This window comes from Lonchura striata, chromosome 12 (assembly GCF_050655825.1).
Source record: "Lonchura striata isolate lonStrDom1 chromosome 12, ASM5065582v1, whole genome shotgun sequence".
NCBI classification, from domain to species: domain Eukaryota; kingdom Metazoa; phylum Chordata; class Aves; order Passeriformes; family Estrildidae; genus Lonchura; species Lonchura striata.
Genome location: NC_140714.1, coordinates 23,445,493 through 23,472,515, shown reverse-complemented (window position 1 = coordinate 23,472,515; position 27,023 = coordinate 23,445,493). Strand labels below are relative to the sequence as shown.

Here is a 27,023-nt window from a genome sequence, read left to right as displayed (position 1 = left end):
AACTTGTAAATTTTAATAATGTTTTCTCATAGGCAGACACAGGGAAACCCTGTTCAAATCTTTCGGAGGAAGACAGAAGGAGGAATCACACAACCATTTTTATTTTTTTAGTTTATAAATCAGTATTATTGTACGAATATGTTATGCTGACAAAAATAAAGACATATTTAAGACACTTCAGTACTGATGGGATTGACACATTTTAAGAAAGCCATGTGTCTCCTATGCTGGTAACTCCTTCAGCTGAGCAGAAAGGAGTGACAGAATTCTTTTCAGCATTTCCACAAAGTTCCCAAACCTGTTTTCACCTTTAAACGAAGTCTAAAGTATGTAAACCTTGCTAGTGTTTAAGTAACTGATATACTAGGGACACTAATTCTAGCTGTTAATGTACTAATGTGGCTAATGAGATAGACAAGGAACACTGCTAGAAGTCTGGGAGTACCTTGAAAACCACAATTTAAACTTCCCAAGTCTGTTAGCAGCAAGCACTCCAAGAACACTCTGCTGACCCTTGGACAGATGTTCCAGCCCAGCTCACTAATGTGTGCAGAGGTTTATGGCTCTCACTCCTCCTTTAATCAGTGACTGTATATTCAACTCCAGTATTAAAATAAACCATTATTAACCTATTAGCTCTGTATCCAAGACCTAAATGCCTTTCATGCCTATCAAAAATCTTCAGCTAAGTCTCTCAAAGCCCAGACCTATGTCTGTGTGGCATCTCCTCGTTAAAATCCTTGCTGAGATGGGGATGGTGCAGGGGGATGAAGCTGAAACCTTCGGGGTGTCACTGCGACCTCACCTCCACCTGTAGGCACCTGGAAAACACAGTCATTTGGATATTTTCAATTAAATTCCCGACCTCTTACCATTAAAACCCAATGGCCAACGATTAAACATTAAACTGTGTCAGTAAAACGTCGTGAAAATATTCACACAGACACGCCCAAACACACACACTTGCCCCAGACCCTCACCTGCCGCTCTCTTTTCCCGATCTCGCTCGCTCCCGCCTTCCCCGAACCCGCTCCCACTCCTCCCCTGCACCCTCTTGGCTGCTCTGCTCCCGCCTTTCCCGATCCCGCATGCGCGTTCCCCCGCATCCCGCCTTTCCCGATCCCGCTGCTCCTCGGCCCCGCTATTTCCCAATCCCGACCCCGCTGATCCTGACCTCGCTATTTCCCGAGCCCAGCCCGGCTGATCCCAATCCCGACCCCGCTGATCCCGACCCCGACTCCACCGTTCCCGGGCCCACCCCGCGCATGCGCAGCGGCACGGGGCGGTGCCGGCGGAGCGGCTCCAGCGGCCCTGCAGGTGAGGTGGGTCCGTGCCCCCGCCCCGCCCTTCCCCCCGCGCCTCTCTCACAACGCCCCGCGTCCCCCTCACAACGCCCCGCGCCTCTCTCACAACGCCCCGTGCCCTGCACACAACGCCCCGCGCTCCCCTCACAACGCCCCGCGCCTCTCTCACAACGCCCCGCGCCTCTCTCACAACGCCCCGCACCTCTCTCACAACGCCCCGCGTCCCCCTCACAACGCCCCGCACCTCTCTCACAACGCCCCGCACCTCTCTCACAACGCCCCGCGCCTCTCTCACAACGCCCCGCGCCTCTCTCACAACGCCCCGCGCCTCTCTCACAACGCCCCGCGCCTCTCTCACAACGCCCCGCGTCCCCCTCACAACGCCCCGCGCTCCCCTCACGGCGCCCAGCCCCGCCGGGCTCCCCGGGCTGTGGGGCAGCCCCGCTCTCGCTGCTCGGCCTGGCCCCTCTGTTAAAGACTGAGACCCCGCCGCGGTCCCGCACGGCTCTCCGGGCTCCTTCTGTTGCCTCCGGGCCGTGCCTGGCACCGGCTGGGGCCGAGAACGGCCTGTGGTCCCCCGGGGGATATGCGGTGGTACAGCCCCTCTGCCACCCGCTGCTGAATAGTCACAGAACCCAATCACAGCAGTCCAAGTTGGTCTGGGCTTAAAGAGACCTTAGAGTTCATCGCGTCTCATCCCCTGCCATGGCCAGGGACACCTTCCACTGTCCCAGGGTGCTCCAAGCGCCATTCAGCCTGGCCTTGAATACTTCCAGGGATTGGGGCTGCCACCCCCTGAATCCCCCTGAATCCACCTCAAAATGCTTTTGGTGTAATAAATGATCTGTGTAGTTTTACTTTCACAAAGGCCCACAGTTGTCAGGGAGAGAGAAGTTCACGAACGACAGTGAGGTATTGCAATGAAAACTGATTTTCCCCTTCTCAGCAGTGTCTGCATGTTTTGTAGTTTTTTCCCCACTTCTAATCATCACTCAGTCACCCTGAAAAATGCAGCTCAGTCAGTCCCGCTTGAGGGATCTCAATGGATAGGTCAATCCACACAATAGTAGCTTTTAGATGTAGCTATTACTGCTTTTCGCTACAGACTGTCACTACACTCTTCAGAGGAATAATAAATAGATTAACAGTTACCTGATACTTTAATAATCTACACTTCAGTGTTTTCTCTTTGCACAGATCCCTTGCTTTTGCATTTTTCAGAGACGTATTTTTGGGAGTCCTTCACACCACTGAGCAACACCAAGCTTCACATCTGTGGAGGAATTAATCCCAAAATAATATGTACAAAATAAATGTGTTTGCACTTTTGTATTGCTTGAAAGCATTTTCAGGTTGTGATTCAGGTGGAGGCTGCTCTGGATCCCTGGAAGTGTCCAAGGCTAGGTTGGACAGGGCCTGGAGCACCCTGGGACAGTGGAAAGTGTCCCTGGCCATGGCACGGGTGGGACTGGATGGGCTTTAAGATCCCTTCAAGCCAAATCATCCTGGGATTCTGTGATTTTTCCATCTCTTGTTCCCATCAGTAGTTTACGTGAGACATAGAGAGTACCTGCATGTCTAAGGCAAGATGAAGTGAGAGAGAGAGACAGTCTGCAGGGCCAGTTGCTTTGAGAGTATCACCTCAGATACAACTAGCAATGTAGTCCTCTCTCATGATGTACTTGCTTGTCTGGACACACAAACCAACCTGAAAAGCTTTTATTCCACATGTTTAAGTAAATATTTCACTTCATCGTAGATGCAGTTATATCATTATGACTATTTCATTTTGTGTAATAGCAGTAAAATTGTAGGTGAGAGGAGTTGTCTAGAAACTGGGAAATCTGACATGGAGAAGATAGTTGTCTCATAAATCAGAGCTTTCCTTTTTCTAGCTAGATCTAGTTTAAATGGTTCTGCACTATTTTCCTAGATGTGTAGTTACCTATTGCATTTTAAGTCCATTGAATGACCTTTAAATAACACCTGATACAACTCTTCAGTTTTGGAACTGTCTTTTGAATTGGAATTTTCCTATTACTTTGCTGCCTTTACCTAACATTTCACTACATTTTGTCCTTTACTGGCAATTTTAGGTAACAGTGGAAAAAGAGAGACTGTCAGAAGTAGAGATGAAAGAGGACAGGGATCATAGGTGGGCTGCTTCTATGGGATCTCATTAAGCAGCTAAATATGTACATTTCTCCCACAACTGTAACACTGCTGGTATAGGTCTGCCAAAGGCTTTGAGTTTGCTTTTGTGATTGATTTGTGATGGTATAGCATTATGCTTAATGGACAAAAAAAAATTATATGTGTATATATATAAATATCTATATGTAAAATATCTAAAAGCAGAACTTACAGAAAGTCTTCAATAACATGTATATCGTTGTAAAGTTACACAAAGCTAAAGCCTCCCCTGCAGAGTTTCAGTGCAGGCTGAAAATAAAGTAACATTAATTGATGTTTATGATCCAAATGCTGAGAAGAGCAAAAAGCAAAAGGAGAAGTTGGAAATGCCCAAAGCCAGCTAGGAATCCAAACACACAGTTTGTATTAAACAAAAATGAATCTTAGGTTTTAGTCAGCTTTAAGTTTTAGGATAATGTGATGTTTTGATTCTGTCTATGTACCACTGAAAACAGTGCAGTGTAGGCAGTGGTCAGACATTCTAATGAGGCAGTTTAGACACTTTCCTGCCTGCCTAATCTGATAAACCTGTACCTAAGGTCACAGGACAGGTGGATTTGCTATGTCTGCTGTGAAGTAGTCATGAGGCAGCTCCTGCAGTGCAAGAGAAGCTGCCAGAAGCCCAGTGATCCTGTTTACTTACTTAAAACACTTGTTGTTATCTTTAAATGGCCATCATAGTTCAGCAGAATTTTCCAGATGACTTGGGATTCTTCATTTTATTGAAACAGGAAAATGCCAAGCCTAGAGACATGAAGATTGCTAGTTTAGTCATTAGCATACCACCTACTCTGTGTATTCTTTCCTTGGAAATAGCAAATTATTTCAGCCTGTAGGTTAATTCTCCCAAAAAGTCACCCTCAGTTAGCACAAAGCCTTGTCTTGAGTCAAATACAGTGGCACGTCCTGTTTGAACAAAAACGTTTGGCACTGGAATTAGCCGAACTCTGAAGAGCACTAGAAAAAATTAGTTCCTCAGCTGAGCAAAGTGTCATTAATAGTGAGGAGTACAAATGTAGGAACAGATAAAGGGGTAGCCAGCAAAACTGACATCTACAAGTGGACACAGCAAAGCAGAGGCTGTTGCACCTGGAATCCAAACCCTTCAAGGATTAACCCCTCTCTGGAATCAAATAGGTAAATAATGTTATATTACCCACATGGAAATAAAACTTAGGTATGTAACTGCCAGCTTCTCATATATGAACATTCAGAACTTCCCCCAAAGAGTATGCTTATATTAAGAATTTAACTAATATTTATTAGTTATCTGAAGCTGCTCTTTGTTCTTTAGTCAACTAAAATGATGTCAGCTTCCTCCAGCTCCTCCTACAAAATGTTTTGCTCCATTTGTTAACACATTTTAGTGTACTGACATTTGGAAAATACATGTATCCCTTTACTCCTAATTCATAGATACAGATTTCTAGAGCCACTTCTGTAGTGGGTGAACAATGTGAAATGAAGGAGTGCTGCTGTGGGGCTGTTCCTGTTGTGTGAATTGACCCAAAGAGGTAACCAGGGGCTACCCTCAAACCACAGCTCAAATGCAAAGAGCAGATTTATTTCACTGTACAATTTATATTTCATTCTAGCTGACCTCTGATTCTTTCTACCCCACATTTCCAATACAGATTCCTGCTGAAGGTCTGTCATTCCCAGGAAGTCTTCACTGTTCTGCTGGGGCTCTGCTCTCACCAACACCTGAGTGTGCCTGTCCCCTGGCCCTGGGCAGGGCTGCTGCAGCAGTGGCACTGAACATGAGTGAGTGTGTCAGTGTGCCTGGGCCCTGGCCCTGGGCAGGGCTGCTGCAGCAGTGGCAGTGGACACCAGCTCCTGAACCCACATGGGTTCACTTTTGCTTTTGGAGGTTCTGAACCCTCCAGTCACAGCTGCAGCTAGGGAACCTGTGGCTGCTTGGTCCTTTTGTGGTTGAAACTTCTACCAACACACTAAAGAAAGGTGTGTGAAATGAACAGGGCTTATGCCTTTATTAATGTTCAGCTCTTTATTAAGAAGTTAGCTGGGCAGGGGGCTCAACACGGAGCTTGCCCCCACTGTTGTAGCTTCTTCCAGCAGCCGAAGGGTGAGAAGGTGTGCAGAGTCTGTCCCTGGAGTCTCTGTGGCACATTGGTAGCTGGAGGTGAAGAGGTGTCCAGTCTGTATCTGCAGTCCCAATCAGCAGACCGTCCTCTCTCCTCCTGGCACACTGGTAGCTGAAGGGTGGGGGGATGTGCAGAGGCTGTTGCTGAAGTCCAGCAGCAGCTGTTCCCCCTCCTTCCCTCCTGGTAACACCAGGAAGAGCTGCTCTCTTGTTCCTGCTTCCCACAGTCCAGTCCAGTCCTCTGGCGGCTATGGTGACAGGTCAGACATACACTAGGGATGTGGTTCCCTTTTCCCCAGCCAGCGCACCCAGCCCCCTCCACTGTGCCCAGCCTTCCATTTAGGGGTGTTTTCATCCCCAAAACCCCCTCCCATGATTCCACTGGTCCCTCTGTTTTGCATCCCAGTCCTAGAATGGCAGTGTGTGTGGGGTGTGTAGGTGATCCCCAGGAGCAATTAGCTAATTAACATTTCAATATCAGTATTAGCTCAAGCCAGCAGTGTCCCCGTATTGCCATGGGAACCAGGAAGGCCTTTTTGTTCATAACAGCGTGCAAAAGAGGATTTTAGACTCCACAATCTGTTCAGCCAAGGTACCTTAGTGGTTTTTCCCAAATGGTGTACCTGTATTTTCAAGTCCCATTTTTATTTCTTTTTTTTTTTTTTTTTTCCCCACAGACTTAAAATCACAGAACAGATCGGGTTGGATTTTAATTTTAAGGATACTTTGTTTCTAAGTAATTGGGAGGTATTTTAAATTAATCCCTAGCTTCATTAATGGAAAGGGTTTTTTTAAGAAGACATGCAGGGAAGTGATTGGAATAGATGAAAGCCTTTTTTTTATCAGCTACTACTTAGTGCTTGAAATTGATTTTGAGATAAGATCTATTTTAAAGCTAGAATAAGATTTTGTATCATATTTTATTTGCATTTTTTATTTATCAAGTATTAAATCAACAAAATCTTTAGGTTTTACTTGATTATGTTTTTAGTTGATTATATTTTTAGTTGCTTACATTTGATTATATTTATATGAATTTTTGTTACAGTTTTGAGACAGTTAATTTATACTTGCTAAAAATACTTCCATGACATTCTGTGCTTTTACTGGGTAAGAAGAAATGGTTTATGCAGATAACAATGGAACATTTCTATAATTCTCTTGTCATGGCATTTCAAAATCAATCTATCAGTGTAATTAATCTCAATTCACAAAATTCTCTCTGTGGCTCTGTGTTTGGTGCATGTAGACACGCACAAATAAATACCTGTTTACTTGTTGCTAATAGGAAACGAGGTGAACAGGAAGAGCAGAGCTGGGAGAGTCAGTTATTAGAACATCAGGCTGGTGCGGCCTGTTTGCCTCAATCTCTTTAAAGGCCAAGCAGACGAAGGAAGCAGTTTAGGGATGATTATCTGCAGAGTCCCCGAGGCACTCCCCGCACAGTTTAGGTTAAGAAAAGATCGTTGCTGGCTCCTCCCAGATTACCATCCCCGATCCGATTAGCAACAGGAAACACCAGGGGAATTCATTCAGCTTCTCTGTAAAACGTGACTGCCCTTCATCATGTTTCTTGTGGTTCATACTGCAGCAATGAAGGGATCAGCACTCACTCATTCATTTTGCAGGGTAACAGGTAAGGTGTTACACTGAAATTACTAAAACTATTAAAGCTCGTGTAAATTTGCTATCGTTTTGACTGTATTAGATGTAAAATCCTCTAACTTGCAGAGATAATTTTTGAACTTGCACTTGAGTGCTGTCAGAATGCTGACAATTACTGACAGTATTTCACTCTTCTGCGTGTAGTCACTGTGATGAGTCTGAGAGTCTCTTGGTAAACATGATGCTCATGATCAAGGGTCTCAGAGCCAGCATTTTTGTGTGTAGAACAGTTAATATATTCACTTTACGCCATCTCCTTGATGAGTCTCTCTAGTAATTACTGCCTGCCAGCCTGTTCAAGGTAGTTTAAAATATCATCTGTTAACTATTAGGTTAGCACTGCCACAGAAAGAAGTGATTTAAATAACATGGCTCAAATCAATTGAGAGATTTGTCCATCAGTTTAGCTTGTAGTTTCTTGCTGTTTATGTCGAAAAATCTATGAACAGCAAAGACTGAATCACCAAACCAGCACCTACATAATCTTTTAATGAATTATATTGTCTCATTTGTACATGAAAGAGGTTAGAGTCCTTTGTAAATATCAAACTTGATGATAAAATGACATGAATCTTATACAAAGACAAATAGGGAATATTTTTTTTCCAAAGAGGGTAAAAGACAGGTAGAAATAACAAATCCTGTTCTGGTTTGTGGTTCCAGTATGAAACCCCTGGAATTTCACAGCAGCTGTAGTATCATCCTCCTGTGTAAATACTGTATAACTGAACTATATGAAAATTTGTTTATATTTTTACCTAGTCTTCTCTCCATCCTTTGTCCATGTGTTTATTTGCTTTTCTAGTGTTTTGGTGTTTGCTTACAGGTAGTAAACATTTCAAATTTCAAATAATTGAGCTTTTTAAAGCACTTTGAGAATTGATGTGTGTGCCTATTGAAAGATGTGTGCTCAGTGCTAAAACTGCCTTCCAGACCATGGTTAAATTGTAGATTAAGCATTCATGAAATATCTGTTCCCAGTGAGTTTTTTCACTGGTACAGGCATTAGAACAACAACCTTTGCATCTTGTTTCATTAATCATAATAATCAAGTTTAGCAAAACCCTTAGTTATCATCATTTTTTTACAAACCTTTAGAAATGCTTTGTTATTCCTGGCAATGTTAAAATTAGATAGTCTATGGTAATTTAAAACACAATTTCATTTACCAGTGCTTCCTGTACCAGTGACTAACCTTGTCTTAGCCAATTTAGAAGATTTTTTGCTAGAAACTCTCATGATCTGCCAACCTTAAAGCATCAGATTCAAAGCCTGAATTGAGAGACAAGGTTATAATTTAGTAGCTCTTAACCACTGTATTAAATATACCCAGTCCTCACTACACTATCCTATTTTTACTTAGTGTTAATCATCTAAGTTATCTTTAGTCATCTGCCTGAAACATCTCCATTAGCGCTGTTTACAGGATTTTGCATTTTGGCAGTGAAACTTTTTCCCATGTGATCTTATATTTAGACATTCTGTTGACTTCTGTGGGACTGCTCGCAAAAGCAAAGCTGCTCAAGTACTTGCAGAATTAGGCCACAGGAAATTTTAAAGTTGTCAGCCAAGTGCTTAGGTACTAAGCTATGCTGACCCCTACCTGCAGCGAGCTCACTATGTTCCTTTAAAAATTTGGCTGCTAGATATTTAGTTACACATGACTGCAACAGGGAGAGAACAAATTCACTTTAGAAGACAATAAAACAGTAAAAATAACCTCAGAATTTCATGTGACAGGCCTAAGCATCAGCATTGTCTCTATTGTATGAATCTGGTGGAGGTTTAAATGAAATTTTTCCCATGTATTGATATTTTAAATGGAAAACTTATTACATTTTTTGCATATTAACACATACAGGTAATCTTTTTAAGTATGTGGTCTGCTTTGGCATTCTTGTTTACCAAAGTCACAGGAATTCAAGACCTGGGCCCTCACTATTTGTGGATAGGTGCACAGGGACGCAGTGGGGAGCCTTAAAATGGGATTACTGTCCATGCTGGCAGCTACATTGCCCTAACTGGAATCCTTCCAGCTGGGAATGCAAGCACTTCTCTCTGTTTGAAAACATATTCTGAAGTAAAAGGTAGCAATTGCATTTATTAAATAACCATCCTCATTGCCAAGACAGAGTGAGACCAGCATCTTCTTGTCTCCTCACTTTTTGACATATAATTGTTTTCAGGCTGCTGCAATAATGGACATTGCTTCTCTCGTTTTAGTCTGGAGCAAAAATTCAGCCCAGCCACTGGACATCACTGATTTCCAGATCTTGAAATACCAGAAAGGAATGGTTTTTTGTGACAAGGCAGAGTTGTTCATTTGCAAACCACAATGCTGGTTTGCTGGGTCTGTCCTGCAGGTGGCTCCTGAGAGCCAGTGAGGGATGCTGCCTGCGGAAGGTGGCCTTTGGAAGGAGCATGGAACTGCTCCGTGGGACCCCCGATGTCCCAGCTGCCCTGCTGCCTGTGTGCCACGCTGCTGCTCCCCTGTGACCTTACAAAGAGCAGGGACTATATTCCAGAGGAAATGGCCATGGGCAACAGGCTGCACTGCTGAGGAGAAGGTGGATGCCCAGAGCAACCTCATCCGTGGTGGCACGACGTGTCCACACTGCATCCCCTGCAGGAAGTGCACCCCTGCACGTGTGCAGCAGCGAGTGGGCTGTGGCAGCTGTCATGTTTTCAAATGCAACATGTGAATCCAGTGCAACAGGAGACAGAAATCCGTTCTGGTAGAAATTGTTCATCTCAAAAGTGGGGGGAAAGAAAAGGCAACTCAAAACTGCATACAAACATCAAAGCACATATCAAACCCACACCTGGAGGGGAGCTCTTGAAATACCCAGAGTGTTTGGCATGAGAGTTCCAAGAAATTCCTCGGGCAGTGTGGTCCTGCTCTTGACTTCTGCCAGCTGACAGCACAGGCATATTTCCCAGTGTTTGGTGTCAGGAGCCGGGGTGTTCCTGCTCGCTGGATGGCACCACTGCCTGTGCTGGAACAGAGGTGGAAGTGCACCACAGAAAAACCGGACACTTACTCAGGGACCGGACAGAGACGTGACTCCACCACAGGAGATAGCGTTCCTCTCACTTGCTCAGGGAGCTGGGATTAAGGGGCGGCCTCTGTGCTGTCATGGCAATAGGGATGCACGGCAGAGATTGAGCAGCAGAGTTGATTAAGATGGTACCGTGATTGCCCCAAGGTACGGAACTTGGATCCTAAGGCAGCTCATGGCACCACGACCTAGAATAGCACTCCAGGCTGTGCCTTCCACAGCTATCGAGCTTTCATGATATGAGCAAAATGCTGAAGAATGTCTTTAAAAATCAAGAATATCTGGTACGGAGGCAAAGCAGGAGAGAGCTACTGCTTTAAACCTAAGCACTATTTTTACTTCTAGCACCCTTTTTATTGGTGCAGAAATGTAATGCCCCTCTGTGGGAACATCAGCACTGACCTAGAAAGTTTTTAGAGTGTGTGGAGGATAGTTTTTTGTAACAACTGGTGGGCAAGCCCACCAGGGGAGGGACTATGTTAGACTTGTTGTTCACAAATGGAGATGGACTGGTGGGTGATGTGGAGGTTGGAGGCCGCTTGGGGCACAGCGATCATGCAATTATAGAATTCTTGATAATTGGTGAAATAAGGAGGAATATCAATAAGATCTCTACACTGGACTTCTGGAGGGCAGACTTTGGCCTATTTAGGAGACTTATTCAGAGTTTCTTGGGAAAGAGCCCTTGAAAACAAAGGAGTCCAGGAGAGATGGGTGTGCTTCAAAGCAGAGATCTTGAGGAACAGACTGTTCCTGCTTGCCGAAAGATGAGTTGAAGAGGCAAACGTCCAGTCTGGATGAGAAATGAGGTTTTGAAGGAACTTAGAAATAAAAAAAACCTGTATCATCTCTTTAAGGAGGGACTGATTTCTCAGGAAGTATTTAAGGGAGCTGCTAGGGCATGTAGGAAAAAAATTAGGGAGGCCAAAGCTCAGTTTGAACTGAACTTGGCAACTTCTGTTAAAAATAATAAAAAAAGTTTTTACAAATATATTAATGGTAAAAGGAAGGGTATAACCAGGCCCGGTTCTTTATTGTATGAGGGAGACAACCTAGTAACTAAAGATGAGGAAAAAGGCGGAAATGCTTAATGCCTTCTTTGCCTCAGTCTTTAGTGGTAAGGCAGCTTGTCCTCAAGACAGCTGTCCTCAGGGGTTGATAGGTGGTGCCAGGGAGCAGAATGGTCCTCTTGTTATCCAGGAGGAGACAGTTAGAGAACTACTGGGACACTTGGATATTTATAAATCAGTGGGACCAGATGGGATCCAGCCTAGGGTGATGAGGGAGCTGGCAGATGTGCTTGCGAAGTCGTTCTCCATCATTTATCAGGAGTCATGGCTCACTGGTGAGGTCCCAGATGACTGGAAACTGGCCAATGTGACACCCATTTACAAAAAAGGCAGGAAGGAGGATCCTGGTAATTACAGGCCAGTTAGCCTGACCTCAGTACCAATAAGATAATGGAATAGTTCATACTTAGTGCTATCACACAGCACTTACAAGATGGCTAGGGTATCAGACCCAGTCAGCATGGGTTTACAAAAGGTAGGTCATGTCTGACCAACCTGGTCTCCTTCTATGACCAGGTGACTTGTCTGGTAGATGCAGGAAAGGCTGTAGATGTTGTCTATTTAGATTTTAGGAAGGCCTTTGATACTGTTGCCCATAGCACACTCCTGGAAAAGCTGGCAGCCCATGGCTTGGATGGGAGCACCCTTTGCTGCGTTAGGAACTGGCTGCATGGCCAGGCCCAGAGAGTGGTGGTGAACAGTGCTGCATCCAGCTGGGGAGAGTCACCAGTGGTGTCCCTCAGGGGTCTGTGCTGGGACCAGTTCTATTTAATATTTTTATAGATGACAGGGATGAGGGCATTGAATCCTTCATTAGTAAATGTGCAGATGACACTAAGCTGGGAGCTTGTGTTGATCTGTTGGAAGGAAGGAGGGCTCTGCAGAGAGATTTGGATTGATTGGACAGATGGGCAGAGTCCAACAACATGAATAAGTCTGAGTGCCGAATTCTGCATTTTGGACACAAAAATCCCCTACAGTGTTGCAGGTTGGGGACAGTATGGCTGGACAGTGTCCAGGCAGAAAGGGACCTGGGGGTGATGGTTGACAGCTGGTTGTATATGAACCAAGAAGTGGCCAAGAAGGCCAATGGCATCCTGGCCTGCATTAGGAATTGTGTGACCAGCAGGAGTAGGAAGGTCATTCTTCTCCTATACTTGGTGCTGGTGAGATCTCATCTTGAGTACTGTGTCCAGTTCTGGGCCCCTCAGTTCAGGAATGACACAGAGATGCTTGAGTGCGTCCAGAGGAGGGCAATGAGGCTGGTGAGGGGCTTGGAACACAAGCCCTACGAGGAACGTTTGAGCGAGTTGGGGTTGTTTAGCCTGGAGAAGAGGAGGCTTAACGGTGACCTTATTGCTCTCTACAATTTCCTGAAGGGAGGTTATAGACAGGTGGGGGTTGATCTCTTCCACCAGGCAGCAACTGGCAGAACAAGAAGACACAGTCTCAAGCTACATCAGAGAAGGTTTAGGTTGGATATTAGGAAAAAAAAATTCACTGAAAGAATAATAAAATACTGGAATTGTCTTCCTAGGGAGGTGGTGGAATCACCATCTCTGGATATGTTTAAAAAAAGACTGGACTTGGCACTTGGTGCTATAGTCTAGTTGTGGTGTTAGGGCATAGGGTGGACTTGATCTTAGAGGTCTCTTCCAACCTCATTATTATTCTGTGACCTGTCCCAGATTACCACCTTACACCTGAGGAAGTGCAGTGTAACTCAGCAAAGTCATTTGTCACAAAATTCCTAACTTTTTTTTCAGAAGTAAATATAAGGGAATTGCTCCCATTGATCACACTGAGCTGTCAGTCAGGTTTTACAAACTGAAAGGCACAGGCAAAATATTCAGGTCAGTTGGGCAGCACAAGAATTATGGATTTGTTGTATTAATGAAATAAAATCAGACATCAAATAAACACAGAGCTCACCTCTGCCACTTAGAAGAATCTTGCTAGTATTTTGTCATACTCTAGGTATATTTTCCTCTGCATTAACCTCCATCTCATCCTTTTCCAGTTAAGAGTTCTTGAGTTCTTATCTGATTTCTGGGTATTAAAAAAGAAAATAGATAGAAATATCCCTGATATTTAATCTTTTTTTTTTAATCACTTGAGTACAAGGAAATAGGAGAACTAAATAGTCATAGTGGTGGTGATTCTGCTGTCAGTATGATATCTTTTTCAAATGTTATCTGGACAAACTTAAGAATTCTGAAGAGAACTTTCTGAGAAATAGAAACCAATAGTTTTTGTTAATTCAGCATTCTTAACTCTAAAAAAGAAATTCTGGAGATAAAATGAAGTTCTTTCTTTAGGTTCAAAGTTTCCTCTGATAACTGAAGCCATCACTTATTGATTTCAAAATCCATTGAAAAAAAAAAATAGAGGTTCTGGAGCTTCTCCAAATGGAATGCAGTTATATGAAGGTACTTTATTAAAGGATTGACTTTTCAGAGTCAGATGGTCAAGTAGTTGAGTAGAAAATGTTCCAGATACCCTTTTAATCTTTATTAAAGAGTATTCTTGATTAATATTCTTCTTAACATACTTAAATTAGAGATGCATTTCTGAGCATCTCTGATGTTTCAGAATGCTTTTTGTCTTTTACTGACAAATGTAATTCTCATCCCTTTGAGAGGACTGGTGCAGCTCTGTGAAAGGGTTATTAATGTGGATCTGTGATCTGTTCCCACCATTAAGGATCTTGAAAAGAACAGAGCTGTACTGGGTGACTGGAATAAAGTCCATTAGCATTGCTGAAAGAATAGTTTATTCAAGTATGTCATAGATAATGTAATATCTGGATGTATAAATTTTATTTAAATATTTACTACAAAATTAATTTTGCATAATTAGAGATAAAAGCTGGACAATGAACAGCAAGCAGTTAGCACCACACAGGCCTGTTATATCACCTAATCCCTACAGGACGCCTTTTTTATATATATATTTTTTTTAGCAAATCTGTCTTTTAAAACCCTATTTATGCTGCTGAATGGTAATACTCCTTTTGCAGACTTGGGAACCCAAGGTTTGTCTATTTAGCAAAATTTCTGTAGTTAACGATTCAGCAGAGATGTGCTTAGTTTGGTATAAAATTGCTCTTTTTTGTTATGCTTGCAGCTATTTTCCTATAGAGATAAGAGAAACAGGTGATCTTATACTGAGTAAGAATTTGCACTCAAGAGCCATGCAAAGTGTTTATTTAAACATCACAGACTGATTACTGTGTTCATATTTACAGCTTTCTTTATCTTTCTGTCAGATAGAAGGTCTTCAGAGCAGGACCTACCTTCTGTTAGAAATAACAGTAGAGAAAAAAATCTGCTTCTGCCTGGAGAGAGTAGTAGGTTCAGTTTTCTTGTTAGAGGAGAATTGTGACAGATGTGATTCCAAACCCCAAGAGTACAGGGAAGAGAGCAGAAAGCTGTGGATTGCAGACTGTCTATCAAGTACTGGCCCATGCCTGACTGCCGAAATCATCAATGACTCTATAACCAGGAGCACATGGCTTTATTCTGCCTTTCTTGAGCTTCTCTTGTAGGTTTTCAGTGATTATTTTATTGTTTCAACAGGTACTGCAATGGCTGCAGGAGTTTTGCTGCAAAATGAGCAACCATACTCCTCGCTGATAGAGAGCAGTGTGTATCTGGCAAATATGAGTTCAGGTAAGAATTTGGCTCTGATGTGCTGTTCATAATAAATGCTTAGAACAATTCTGGAAAAAAACCCCACAAAATTTTAAAAAATCCAGAAATATTATCCATGTTTATAAATGTAAAATGTCTCTAACGAAACCAAACTGCATTATTTTATCAACATATCATGGTGATAATATGTTGATCTTTTCTGTAACTTTCATTTTGTCAGATCTCTTAATCTTAGTCTTAAGAAACTGCCTAGCTCTCTGAAAATACAAACCTATCTTCAACAAAACTCCCCTTTCTAATGATTTAAACTTGTACAGGATGCAATTCTTTCTTACCATTTTGGTGAGTGTTTGTAAATCTGCTAGATTCAGTAGGAAAATAATGATGTGTAGCCTTTTATTTTCCTCACTTCTGTCTCCACTATCATTTGATACATACTGAAAAGTTTCTGGGAAGAGAAAGAGAAAAATAATTAAATACAAGAAAGGAATGTCGTTAACTAGAAAACATTTTTAACATTTCTTGGATACAGGTAGTACTTGAAATAGCCTTTTTCTTCTCCTTTCTCTTCCAACCCCCAAAATAACAGAATATTTACATGTTTCCTCACCTGTTGATATCAGCTCCACTAATGAATGAAGAGGCAAGGTTTTGAACATTTTCCTTTCCTCACATGATATCACTGCTGATATTTCAGGCCTGGTACCCACAGCAAACATTGCCACATCTCTGTAAGAGCTGGGTAGCAGCAGCCAAAGTTCAGGCCCCCAGTTCCTGGAAGAAGCATATTTTTGCCTGGTGAATTTGTCCCAGAAGGGAACTTCTTCTTATGCAAATTCTTCTGTAAAAGTTACTTGTTTTGTGGTACAAGAAGAAATACAAATGTCTTTTAGGAAAATGCAATGGGATTAATTTGTTCATTGACAAAGTTAAAGTGTATTTTCTTGATTTTCCCAGCCTTCCCCTTTCAGTGCAGTCTGATGCACATCCATTTGGATGAGAGAGGCTTTTTACATCACTATAATCCATTCTGTACTTTTTCAAGTCACTTTTTCAAGTGCTGCAATCTTTCCGGCCACCTCATTCTCCTGTTCAGCACACTGGAAGCAAAGTGGGAGGCAATTTGCCACCTCATACGTACCTTCAGAAGCCTGAAGCACTCAGCTGACACACCTCCTCCTAGTGATCTGATTTCTGTCAGGCTGCAGGGTTAACAGCTTTGCTTCATAAAAAAGCTGTGCCCTGGAAAAAAAAAACAACCCAGCCTTTTGTTTTGGATAACAAAATTGTGTTTTGTTAGAAGATGTGAATGGTCCAGGCAAACAGTCTACAATTCATCATGTACTGAAGCATTTCAGCAGGAATACACTAATCCCAGTCATTACACAGCTAATGATGCATTTTGGAGCAGCAAAGTGGAGGAGGAGAGGTGGCTGTGGAATGAAGAACCAAGAGGTGGGGGAGTATAATGTGCTTCCTTACAGATCTCTCAGGAGGCAGAGCCTCCAGCTACATTTTGATTGTTCTGTTGAATGGAGTATTTTGTGTCTTAGCGAGTTCTGAATGCCTGTTATTGAGCAGGAACTAAATACTCCCATTGTTTATGACAAACATTTTGGTTGTTCCCAGCGCGTTTTGAAAATTACCTACTTGACATGCAACTATTTTCATCAAGCAGTGGAACAGTTTGTCCCGAGCAGACGCAATCCCTGTGGAAAGGAGCAGCCCGGGGCTGGCTGGCAGCAGCGCCTGCATCCTCCGTTACCATGGCGACAGCTCAGCCCGGGCACCAGCTGCCGAGCGTGCTCGGGGATGCTCCGCTCCGCTCCCGCAACTTCAGCGCTGAGCAACTTCCCCTGCGCTCAGAGCGCCCCGGGCAGCGGTGCCGGGCGGAACTGGGGCCGCGCAGCCATGCAGCCTTCCCCCCGCAGGCGCTCGGCCGTCAGCATCTTTAGCCATTTCTTCCAGGGGCGGAGGCATTCCTCCTCCGATCCCCTTCTTCGCCTCAGCCAGCGGCGCCGCAGCTCCGTGGTGGAGCTGCTCTCCTCGTCCACGCACCGGGTCATGGTGGCTCTGTCGTCGCTCAGCCCCGAGGAGCTAGATGCAACTTTTCCTGAAAAAGAAAGTAAAGTACTTTTCATTGAGACTATGGCAGTTCTGGGTATTTTCTCAGTATTACTATACTTTGGTTCTGTTAACTTTTGTTTTGTTCTGTACTTTTTTTTTTTGTGTGTGGATAAAATAGTAGGGTTTAATTTTCTTCTTGTATTTTGTATATTCTGTTTTGTTCACTGATTCCTGATTCAGGTGTTAATGCATGTTTTTTACTCTAACAGCTCAGTCATAAACAACAGGTAAAACAGAAGCACACATTCATGCATGCTCTGAGGACATGGTTAACTATATTGGATTTCAGGTTGGAGAGGACTCTGACTTTTTTCGGCTGTGAAGGATGTCACTTAACCTCTAACTTCATCAGAAGAAAATACCTGGCAGTAATGCAAGCAATTTTTTCCCCTCAGAATCCTTCCTTGAACAACAAGCCTGAAATACATATTGCATGTATTTATGGTGTTTGTGACTGCGTCATAAGGCTGAAGTGGTATTTTTCAGTGAGCTCTTGGCTAATGTGGCTCTGCCTGTGTCACAGGGACCACGAGGCGCCCCACGGCCAAGTACACGAAGGTGGGGGAGCGGCTGCGCCACGTCATCCCTGGGCACATGCAGTGCTCCATGGCCTGCGGTGGCCGTGCCTGCAAATACGAGAACCCCGCGCGCTGGGCCGAGCACGAGCAGGCAATCAAGGGGCTCTACTCCTCCTGGTGAGCAGCTCAATGCAGCAAAATAGCTGGGCTTGTTGAAAATCAGCTGCTAAGTGTAAAATATAATGAGAATTTTATCTGGAATTAGAACTTGATGTAGTGGCTATCACACACAGCCCAGGAAAGTAAAGGTTCCTCTTGACTTACAGTGGGTTTTGTTCAGATCCAAAAGAATAAATACCTGTCTGTCATGAATTATTAAAAAGCTGTTCTGGGCTACTAAGGTTTAAGATGTAAAGGAATTAAATATGTCAATAATGAAATTGGAAAGTAAAAGCATTTCATGCAGATGAAATAATGTGGGCATGTGTTCAGAAGGATGTTCATGTGCAGGGAAAGTCACATGAAATGTCTCTTGACATTCTTACTGTTTTTTTTCTAACAGCAAATGCTTAAGCAGCATTTACAAACCTTAAAGGGACAAACAGGGATCTGGGTCCAGATTTCTGTCCAAAGGAATTTTTACTTATGTCCTGGCATTTAAGCAGTTCTAGTCTTTTGATAATGTTCAATCTGTATCAGTTTAATAGGATTTATCACTAGCACTATGGCATAGTAGAATTTTTAAAAGTAATTTCTAACTAATCACCAAGGTATTTCTCTCTTTCTTGAATATAACAGTATTCTTACTTTGGAAGACTCATAACCAAAGAATTATTAATGATAACATTATTAGTTACTTTTCTAATTTCTCAGGATAACAGATAACATCCTGGCTATGGCTCGACCCTCAACAGAAGTAATTGAAAAGTACAACATTATTGAGCAGTTTGAAAGGTAAAAAATTTAGTTGCTATTTATTGTAAGTATTACTGGTGTAATTCCTGATCCATTTTCTCTTTCAACATAGATTTGGATTGTTGATAAAGATCCTTTCATTTTAACGCTCTACAGGTAAAGATTTATTCTCCACTAAGAATAAATATGTGTTTCAGAAAATAAGGGACAATGAGATTTTGGCTGCCTATAATACTTTGACTCATTATTCCTTCCTTAAGATGTGGCATAAAAACCATAATTAACCTTCAGCGTCCTGGGGAGCATGCGAGCTGTGGGAACCCCCTGGAGCAGGAGAGTGGCTTCACCTACCTTCCTGAAGCCTTTATGGAGGCTGGCAGTAAGTTCCCTCCTGCTGTTGTTCCTCATTAATTATTGACTTTGGCATTTCAAGATATTTTTACTTGAATTCCTGTGAGTTAAACACAGCTATGTAAGGAAACATCGCACAAAATGTGAAACCTGGCAAATACAATGAAGAGCAAATAACACATTATTGAAGATTGTATATTATACAGAGAGAGATGGAGGGTTTGTGTTCAGGTGTTTCTAAAGAAAGGACAGCAGTTCCTTTTTTCTTCTGTATTCACAAATTCTGGTACACTCATGTCTTCTTACCAAGACTATAAAAAGTAATTTCATTATGAGGACACTGCTCCTGACAGTATTTTTGTATTTTCATATTATAGTGAGAAGAGAGAAAGTGCCTCTCTGTAAAAAGCAGCTGCTGACTGAAGAAGTGCTTTTATTTCTGAAAAGAAAAAATTGCCCTTTCTGTATATAGCTGTGTAATTTTGCATGAATCACTGTTTTGTTACATCTTTTACATTTTAACTTAACTTGAGTTTGACAAATCTTTGCTAACTTCGTGTATCTATCAAGTTTCAATAGCAAGCATACACTGAAATAGGAAAATAATCTCTTGCAAACAAGATGTAGTCAGATTTTAAGCTCCATTATGCAATTTTAGTACTATAATTTCTTATTAGTAATCTCTCCTCTGCAAATAGTACTACACCTTTCACAAACGGTGTGGCAGAAAAATCACTGTCTCTCTTTTTATTTCAGTTTATTTTTATAATTTTGGATGGAAGGATTATGGAGTGGCATCTCTCACAACTATCCTTGACATGGTAAAGGTGATGTCTTTCGCCCTGCAGGAGGGGAGGGTGGCTGTTCACTGCCACGCAGGACTTGGGAGGACAGGTATGTGTCCCATGCAGGGGCAGCACCAGAGTTCCTCTAGAGACTCCAACCATCTCTGGTTATAAAACAGTAGTAACTGGGCTAGAATTCTGTGTCATTGCAAGATGGACCTCTATAAAATGGTTACAAGTGCTAAACGACTGTGTCCAAATATCCTCAACAGTTAGAGAAAATCAGTTTTAGTATATTAAAACCAAAAACCTGTAAGATAGAAAAAGTTTTTAATCTGTATAATCATTCCATTACAATCAAATGTGACAGCTGCTTTTGGAGGGGAAAATTCTCCTGGTACACTTTCATTGTCCAGTATTTATAGCATGTTCATAAACCTGCCACTCACTGTTGGATTGTATAGATTTGGTGGAGCGCCTAAAATTTCATTTGCTTCTTTCAAGTCCTTTTTGGTTGTGTCCTTTGCTTAGAAGCCCCCATTGCTCCCAAGTTTGTGAATGGTGGAACTCCTGGAGAGGCTGTGGGGAGCTCCCCTTGCAGTACAGTGAGCAGGGCTTCACTGTCTTGTGCTTCTTCACAGGCAATTACATTTACGTAACAGCATCACATAATAGAGGACACTCTGCCTTCACCTATATTAATTTCTATCCCGTGTTTCCCCTGAGTATTTGTTTGAGTCTGACAGTTCCTTCACTAATCCTGTCTTTGTATTTTCCAGGTGTTTTAATAGCTTGCTACTTAGTTTTTGCCACCAGAATGAGTGCTGACCAAGCGATTCTGTTTGTCAGAGCCAAAAGGCCCAATTCCATCCAGACCCGGGGGCAGCTGCTGTGTGTCAGGGAGTTCTCCCAGTTCCTGGTCCCTCTCCGTAATGTCTTTGCGTGCTGCGAGCCCAAGGCACACGCAGTCACCCTGTCCCAGTACCTGACCCGCCAGAGGCACCTGCTCCATGGCTTAGAGAGCAGGCACCTCAAGCACGTCCCAAAACTCATCCACCTGGTGTGTAAGCTGCTGCTGGACCTGGCTGAGAACAGACAGGTGGTAGAAGCAGAGCTGCTGGACATCCCAGACCTCTCAGCTGAGATTGAGAAGACCATGTCCCAGCTGGCATCCATGGAGCTCAAGCAGGAACTGGCCAGGCATGATAGCGACACATCAGACTCATCCCACACCCACTCCTCTGCTCTCGACAGCCAGGACTCACACTTCTCCCTGGGACACGAAAGTGATGATTTCTGTAAAAGAAGGAATGTGGAATGCCTTCAGCCTCTTACTCATCTGAAAAGGCGTTTGAGCTACAGTGAGTCAGACCTAAGGAGAACTGAGTTTCTTTTGGAACAGGATGACACTGCCTGGACAGTGCCTGCTCAGATCTTAGTGAACAACAAACCCAAGCAGAACAGTGGGGAGGAATGTTCTGTAATAGGTGAGGCAAAGCCACAGCTGGAATTAAACAAAGAAGCATTAGTGCGTAACACATGCATGTTCTCGAGTCAAAGGAGATTTCATTTGGATGGACAAAGGGGTGGCTCCTATGACAGAAGGAGCTCTATCAAAGAAGTACAACGCAGCAAGACCTTTTCCTCAGGCCTTGCGTCCATGCACAATCCCAAGGAACCTGGAATGCCAAGGCACAGCTTTGCCAACGAGACTGTTCACTGGAAGGACCACAAGACCAATATATATGGCAGGAGAGTCTATCTCTCTGAGGATTCTGACTCTTCTTCCTCTTCCAAAGTGAGCTTTTCCATTGGATATGAAAGCAAGAGTGGCAGAGAGCTGTCAGAGACAATTCCACACATTGTTCTGCAGTCAGAATTAAGTTTGGAAGCTCGAAGAATTTTGGCAGCCAAAGCACTTGCAGATCTAAATGAATTTCTGGGAGAGGATGAAGTGAAGCAGAAGGTAGAAATGTGGCAGGTAATTTTTAACTCAAATCTATGCTATGGGCTCTGCATATTTCACCTCAGTGAATTTCTGGAATGGCAAAAATGCCACGTGGAGCTCTGAAATGGTACACTGGGATAGCAGTTTATATGAGGTCCAGGGTCAGGTCTTTCACAGGCTAGCAAAATGCACCTACACATTCTGGTCTGTAGCAGGAGGGTGGAGGTTCTGGTTATGTTCACTTTTCTAACTGGGGGAAATTGATGGCATTATTTCTGGTTGTAATGTGGCTGCTGGTAGCACCGAAATAGTACAGGTTTTAAAGGTTTGAGTTAGTTTTTGTGTTTTTTCAGAACTAATCAGAGGATTTATGAGTAAAAGAAAAAGAATTTAATAGAAACTTAATTGTTTATCATCAAACCCAAATCCTCTTAGCAACATTTGGTTTGAAGCTGTAATGCAAAACTGGTTTATGTATTCCAGTGGAGTACTGGGAGGTTCTCAGCTGCACTGCTTCTGTCATCCTTCTGTTTTAAAGAATCACTTGTATTACTGCTGATTAATGTTGATACTCTGGGAAAAAAATATACATTTTTTTGATATCTCTTTTCTTGTTGAAACAAAGCAAATGTTGGCAAAGGTAAATAGATGATGCATCTCTTGTTTTGTTTGTTTGGGTTTTTTGTTTTGTTTTAAGAAAGAACTGAATTCTCAAGATGGAGCTTGGGATAAAATCTGCACCGAGAGAGATCCTTTTATCCTCTGCAGCTTGATGTGGTCATGGATAGAGCAGCTGAAAGAACCTATTATATCCAAAGATGATATTGACATGCTGGCAAAAAATTGCACGGAATCCCAGGATGCGCTCTACTTGCTGAGAAAGGTACATATTGGGTCTGACAATTCATTCTTTCACTTTAGGCAAAGGTTCCTCTTTAAAAAAACCACTTAATTATCTTTCAAACTCAGAATGAGAATTCATTCTACATCAAATTGTGTGACTTGTCAGGGTACCTCTAGGTATCTTCTAGTCCAAGTGTCTTGCTCAAAACAGAGCTGCCTAGAGCAGGCTGCTTATGTGACAAATGCTCCAGCCCCTTAATTAAGCTGGAAAAGGGTTAGGATGGAACAGCCACAAAGATTGCTCCTCCCTTTCTTCCTCCTTGCTAGCACTGCTCAGTTGTTTCTCTGCCAGCTTCCATCATTGTTTCTCTGCCAGCTTCCAGTGGTGATGGAGAGTTGGAAGAACAGAGAGAGGTACAAGATGGGGGAAAAAGCCCTGAACATGCACAGCATTTTGGGCTGAAAAGATCAAATCTCACTTTTCCAATGCCAATTCACAGGAAGTCTACTGTTCGTGGAGGGGATCTTGGGATTTCCAGAGTAGTTGGTGGCACTCAGAAGAGTTTTCCCATCATGATTGAAATTATTACGCAGAGGCTCTTTGGGCTGGTGGGAATTCCCCACCAACTCCTGCACATGAAGGTTTCGGCACAGGAAGGCACTGGTGTTTAAACAGCAGTTAACAAAATCTTAGTGCTAAACTGCTTTTTGTGGAAATAATACTTCTGATGAGCTGCTGTTCTTTTTCCCACCAGGAGCAGTGTCAGACCATCGTTTGTATTTTACATTGTGTGGTGAACCTGCAAGTGCTGCCAGCTGATGTGGAGGAGGCCTTACTTGCTCGTGCTATTAAAGCTTTCACCAAGGCAAGTAATCCCAAATAACTATCCAAGATATTGTATTTACTTGGTTTAAATCATGAAGGGTGAATCAATGAACAAAGGGAGGCCTCTGTGAGAAAGGCTACAGTAATTCCTTCATGCTTCAGTGTGAAGTTTATTTATTTCAGGGTTTACATTTTATAATAATCCCATACATAAAGGGTTGGAAATATTCTCAACAAAATTCAATTCTGTCACTACAACCTTAATCCTGGAGTCTCATTTTCCTCTTTCTGGACCACTGCCAGTTCATGGATATATTCAAATTAGGGAAAAGATAATTTTACAGGGTGATACTGACTAATCACCTAGAGTAGCTCACCAAAGTCTTTGGTAGATTCTGTACCATGTGACTTCTTTCCATCAGATTAAATAATTTTCTGAAATTACACTGAAAGTCAGTTCTGTTCCAGGCCTGTACTACAGGATGTCAGTAACTAATTTCTGCTTTAGGCTTATTCAGTAACAGTGACAAGGTGAAGCTATTGTTCAGCTCAGATTTCTTCTCAGATTCAGTCAATGAAATCTGAGCTTGAACAGAATGTTCACTGTGCTGCTTCCTCATCTCTTGTAAATCTGCCTGTGAAAACAATCACCACATTTCTCTTTCTTCTGTTTTATTTTAATGTCTAGTTAGCATAAAATGGAAACCACTTAGCATTATGCATTCCATCAAAAACACATCTTTTTTTGATAAATCTCAAAGCTTTTTTTTTTTAATGTTGTGCATCTACTTTGCATTTTACTGTATGGCATCTCTTTAACAACTGAACTGAAACGTTTCTTTCTTATTAGACAAGCTTCAATTCTGAGAATGGGCCATATGTTTACAATACCTTGAAAACTGTATTTAAACAAACACTGGAAGAAAAAAGGAAAAGGATTAAAGAGGGAACAGAGAATCCTTGATTTCTACACAGCTCTGCCGAAGCATTAGATGGGTTTACCAAATTATTTTGCATTTTCCAGCTACTGTATTTTGTGCTACCTGGCATGATCTACCTAACTTTAGGTAATAGAAGTTATTAACAAATAATTTTATTTTTTTAGAGGAAGTTTAAGTGGCAGTTGTTCAGTCTACATAGTTTTAAAGAATGGCTCCCTGTGACCATTCTCTGTAGCATTTTGTTTCAGGTACTGTTCTTTTATGTTGTCAAGGGTTCTGCTGTTCTCAGCTGTGTTTATTGATTTGGAATCCTCTGTTACTGGCAAGAAACATTATTGTCAAGTTACATGACTGCCGTAAGTTCAGTGCCATGGTCCCCAAAAGTTTAATAGATTAATATTTATGTATTACATATGTTTACATTAATGATCTTTGATTTCACTTTGCAGAAAATAAATATTGACTGAACCTGTAAAACTGCTTTTCCTTTCAGAAATTTTAAAGTACGACCAACAGTAATAATGACACAGATTGACACAGATCTTAACAGATAATAAGATCTGTTATTGACAGCAGAGAGTATTTTCCTTCAGATCTCTTAAATACTTGTAACCAGAGTATTCATATAACGTGTTCCAGGAGAGAAATGCACTGTGTTGAGCAGTAGTCATCAAGCCCTAATACAGACTTTTTTGGATGAGAAAGCTTCAAACTGTTTTTAACAGACAATTGATTGAATAAGAGTTAAATTTTACTTTATTAGCTAAGCTATTATTGCCTTAAGTGAAAAAAGACACTTATTCATGAAATCTTCATAAGGATATGATTCTGCCTACACTTACATCCAGCAAATACTTACATGAAAAAGTACGATATAATCATACTAATAAAATATTAATCAAAACCTTACTAGCTGCAATACACTTTGCTGAAGCATTTTTGTCTACTAAAACAGAAAATGCTGGGCCACCATCCTAACAAAATTTTGGATTCCAGCCTTAGGATCTGTACTGGGATGCCAGTTTGCAGAATGAGTGGTTCATCTAGTTTGATAGATTTAAGCAATTAAACAAGAATCTATCAATTTCCAAAATATTTTTATTAGTTTCTGTAAATGACTAACATTTAGAGTTAAAAACAGACCAGTTTGAAATAGAGATAATTTATATACACCTCAACTATTGGATGATTTTATATCAAATTAAAATTAAAACAGATACTTTGGCAGAATCATATTAAAATAGGCACACATGAAAGGAAAATTTCACATGTGAATGACAAACACAAATCCAGCTTTGCAAAGAGGCAAGGCAACACAACAGGCAGTTCTGTGTTAGCATTAGCAGTCAGGCTCAAACAAATCCCATTTTCTAATCTATGGAATGCCCCTTCTTCAGTGCCTGCTCTGGTGCTCTGCCATCTCACACACCAGAGTGTGATTCACATACTGCAGCCCAGTGTTAGGTTTTTGAACATTGAAATGGGTGTGGTCAACAGGATTGCTGGGGATCAATCGCTACATAATTAACAAAATGTGTGCACCATCCCAGGCTGGACTTAAAGAGGCACAGGAATTTAGGACGATGAAGACAAGATAGCAGAGAACAATGTAAAAATTGTCTGAAAATAAAAGGAGGAAAGGCTAAAGGAGTGATTTGTGCACATTTGGGGGTTTATTTTTCTTGGGTGCAAAGCAAAATCAAAAGTCCCTAAACGCCCAAAAGATTGGAAATGTGAAATGTCCTCCACAGCAGATCATCGGACCTCTGGATCCTTAAAACAATTTTATTGTGCTGGAACAGTGGCAGTTTGAGCTGGTGCCTCTGGGGGACCCTGAACAAAGAACCTCTGGGCTTTTATACCCTCCCAGATGAAGTGTGATAGTCTGGGGCCTTCCTGCTGTGTCCAAGTGGCCGGTCACCAGCTGGCAGCACAGGTCCCCAGGTCCTCTGCTGAGCCGTCCCTCTCCTTCAGCCAAGTTTAGTCTGTCACATTTGGCTTTTCTCCCTGATCCACCACCAGGACCACAAGAGCACATCGTCCTGAGGATGTAAAAATGCCCCCCGATGGAGGCAGGGCCGCGGCTGTGGCCCCTGGGCTCGGGGTGCCGCCTGCCCGGCGCTCAGCACCGCCCGTGCCGTGCCCGTGCAGCGCGACCCGGCGGGGCAGCTCCGCCTCGGCCCCTCGCCACAGCCGTCCCGGCACGGCGGCTGCCCCTGGGCCGCGGCAGCCCCGAGCCGGACGGGCCCGGCAGGAACCCGGGAGGGCTCCGTCCCCTGCGAGCCTCACAAGAGACTCCAGCCCCACTGCCTGCAGCAGGAGGGACGCAAAGCACCGGCACGCTTAGGAGAGCCCACAGCCCTCTCCACACCTGAAATGAGACCCCAAACCCCGTCCTGTGCTCAGCAGAGACCCCCAGCACCCTGCACACCTTGGGAGAGATCCCAACCCCCCTGCATGCCTCACATGGGATTCCAAAGCTCATGCATGACTTCAACTGGACCCCAGTGCGCTCCATGCCTCAGAGGGAACCTAAAATATCCCTGTGTGTCTCACAAGGGACCCTAGCGCCTGGTGGACCTTATGGGGTCTCCAAAGCCCCCACGTGCCTTATGGGGAATCCCGGGCCAGATCTGCCAAGTGCTTTGTCCTGGAAATCAAGTGTGGTTGCAGCTGGGTTGTTGTGCCTCTGGGGCTGTTCATCTTTCCCATCAGGCCTTA

The 27,023-nt window shown here is 42.8% G+C and overlaps 1 protein-coding gene and 2 long non-coding RNA genes across 10 annotated transcripts; 1 reads left to right on the top strand and 2 right to left on the bottom strand.

Annotated features, from left to right (window-relative positions):
• Nucleotides 1-79: 79 nt before the first annotated feature.
• Nucleotides 80-1,389, bottom strand: LOC146766329 (uncharacterized). The gene is made up of 2 exons (XR_014958222.1): nucleotides 1,233-1,389; nucleotides 80-821 (listed from the first exon to the last, which is right to left on the bottom strand). It is a non-coding gene; the product is annotated as an uncharacterized LOC146766329 (long non-coding RNA).
• PTPDC1 (protein tyrosine phosphatase domain containing 1) lies at nucleotides 1,106-25,949 on the top strand. 6 transcript variants are annotated; one of them, XM_077786037.2, is made up of 10 exons: nucleotides 1,106-1,317; nucleotides 14,974-15,066; nucleotides 17,699-17,870; nucleotides 18,567-18,647; nucleotides 18,869-18,987; nucleotides 19,716-19,853; nucleotides 20,524-21,725; nucleotides 22,390-22,575; nucleotides 23,291-23,401; nucleotides 24,212-25,949. In XM_077786037.2, exons 1-10 carry the CDS (start codon nucleotides 1,266-1,268, stop codon nucleotides 24,323-24,325), a joined length of 2,268 nt encoding a protein of 755 aa, XP_077642163.1. In that variant the 5' UTR covers nucleotides 1,106-1,265; the 3' UTR covers nucleotides 24,326-25,949. The 6 variants fall into 6 exon arrangements, with proteins under 6 accessions (XP_077642163.1, XP_077642164.1, XP_021395240.1 ...); XM_077786038.2 differs by having other exon boundaries at nucleotides 1,210-1,322; XM_021539565.3 differs by lacking the exon at nucleotides 1,106-1,317 and adding an exon at nucleotides 5,331-5,459.
• LOC146766328 (uncharacterized) lies at nucleotides 5,733-16,322 on the bottom strand. 3 transcript variants are annotated; one of them, XR_014958221.1, is made up of 5 exons: nucleotides 16,190-16,322; nucleotides 15,659-15,822; nucleotides 15,384-15,496; nucleotides 13,328-13,444; nucleotides 5,733-5,849 (listed from the first exon to the last, which is right to left on the bottom strand). It is a non-coding gene; the product is annotated as an uncharacterized LOC146766328 (long non-coding RNA). The 3 variants fall into 3 exon arrangements; XR_014958220.1 differs by lacking the exon at nucleotides 5,733-5,849 and adding an exon at nucleotides 6,243-12,820; XR_014958219.1 differs by lacking the exon at nucleotides 5,733-5,849 and having other exon boundaries at nucleotides 6,243-13,444.
• Nucleotides 25,950-27,023: the final 1,074 nt, after the last annotated feature.

What these genes read in the sequence shown, in the direction of transcription:
- PTPDC1 (XM_021539561.3), top strand. Translation starts at nt 16,612, where the DNA reads ATGCCTGTTATTGAGCAGGAACTAAATACTCCCATTGTTTATGACAAA. An exon ending in CGCAGGACTTGGGAGGACAG is followed by an intron (nt 19,854 to 20,523) that starts GTATGTGTCCCA and finishes TGTATTTTCCAG; the next exon opens with GTGTTTTAATAGCTTGCTAC. An exon ending in CTATTAAAGCTTTCACCAAG is followed by an intron (nt 23,402 to 24,211) that starts GCAAGTAATCCC and finishes CTTTCTTATTAG; the next exon opens with ACAAGCTTCAATTCTGAGAA.